The sequence below is a fragment of the Eimeria tenella genome, genomic scaffold (assembly GCF_000499545.2).
Source record: "Eimeria tenella Houghton genomic scaffold, Eth_scaff374, whole genome shotgun sequence".
Classification (NCBI taxonomy): Eukaryota; Apicomplexa; class Conoidasida; order Eucoccidiorida; family Eimeriidae; genus Eimeria; species Eimeria tenella.
In genome coordinates, this window is record NW_013543293.1 from 3,217 (window position 1) to 4,430 (window position 1,214).

General features: G+C 53.2%; 1 protein-coding gene across 1 annotated transcript in view; it reads right to left on the minus strand.

The window, feature by feature from the left end:
• Positions 1-314: 314 nt before the first annotated feature.
• Positions 315-1,214, minus strand: part of ETH_00026210 (uncharacterized protein) — a gene marked incomplete at both ends in the record, with an annotated part of 1,076 nt that continues 176 nt past the window's right edge. Inside the window, one exon of the mRNA XM_013376585.1 lies at positions 315-1,213. Coding sequence (XP_013232039.1) covers positions 315-1,213 — 899 coding nt within the window. The remainder of the gene's footprint in view (position 1,214) is intronic.

Sequence of the window (1,214 nt, forward strand, 5' to 3'; positions counted from 1 at the left end):
AATAGATGGTAATAATAACAGTCACAAAGAAATAAGAAATAATAATAATAATAATGGATAATAAAAGAAATAAATGACAATAATAAAGACATGGAAGTGAAGAAAGAATAAGAGTTATTAAAATGCAAAAAGACAAAATTGAAAAGAAGAAAATATGATTTTAAGGACAGCAGCAAAAGTGAACTGGACTGCAGCAAAGCCTGAGGTGTACGTACACCTCAGCGCCGCAGCAGCACAAATTCTTTTCTTCTTCTTTTGCTGCTTTTCATTTCTTTCTTTCTTTTGAACTTTCAATTATGCCTTATTGCACACTTCTAAAGTCCCGCTGCGTCCTCAGCAGGCGGTGCGCTGCTGCTGCTGCTGCAGCTGCTGCTGCTGCTGTTGCTGCTGCTGCTGTGGCAGCTGCAGGGGGGCCCAAATGGCTCTGCAGGAGGTGCAAAGAGACGCGCCGAATCAGTTCTTAGCCAACTCAAAGGGATGCAGTCCTGTTGCTGCTGCTGCTGCTGCTGCTGCTGCCGCTGTTTGCTCTTTTCTCGCTGCTGCTGCTGCGGCTTGCTGTCGAGGGCCTCAGCAGCAGCAGCAAGAATCTTCTGTAACTCCTCAGCCAGCTTTTTCCCTTCGGGGCCTTCAGGTGGAGGAACAGCAATTGCGAGGCCTTCTGCTGCAGCGCGAAGATCTGCTGCTGCTGCTGCTGCTGCTGCTGCTGCTGGAGAAGCAGCGAAGAGGGGGCTGCAACGCTTTGAGGCCCTTCCTATAGAGCCACAAAGGAAGCTGCTGCTGCTGCTGCTGCGCTGCTGCGCTGCTGCCTCAGCAGCTGCTCCTCCTGCTGCTGTCTGACGCGTTGCTGCTGCCGCCGCTGCAGCAGCAGCAGCAGCAAAGCTGGCGAAATTCCGTTTGCTGCTGCCGCTGCTGCTGCTGATGAAAAGGAACCCTCGTTTGTTTGCCTTTTCAATCTTTTTGTATTTTGCTGCATGCAGCACTTCAGCCCAGGCCCTCTTGATGGGGCCCCCATTAGGGTACTGCTGGGGGCCCCCAAGGGGGCCCCCAGGGGGCACCCCGCTGCTGCGAAAGAAGGTCCTGTGCAGCGTTTGTTTTGCTGCTTCGCTGCTGCAGGTGAAGCCATCCCTTGCTGCTGCTGCCTGCTGGAGCTGCTGCTGCTGCCGCTGCTTCTGCTGCTGCCGCTGCTGCTGCTGCTGCTGCTGCTGCTGCTTAGC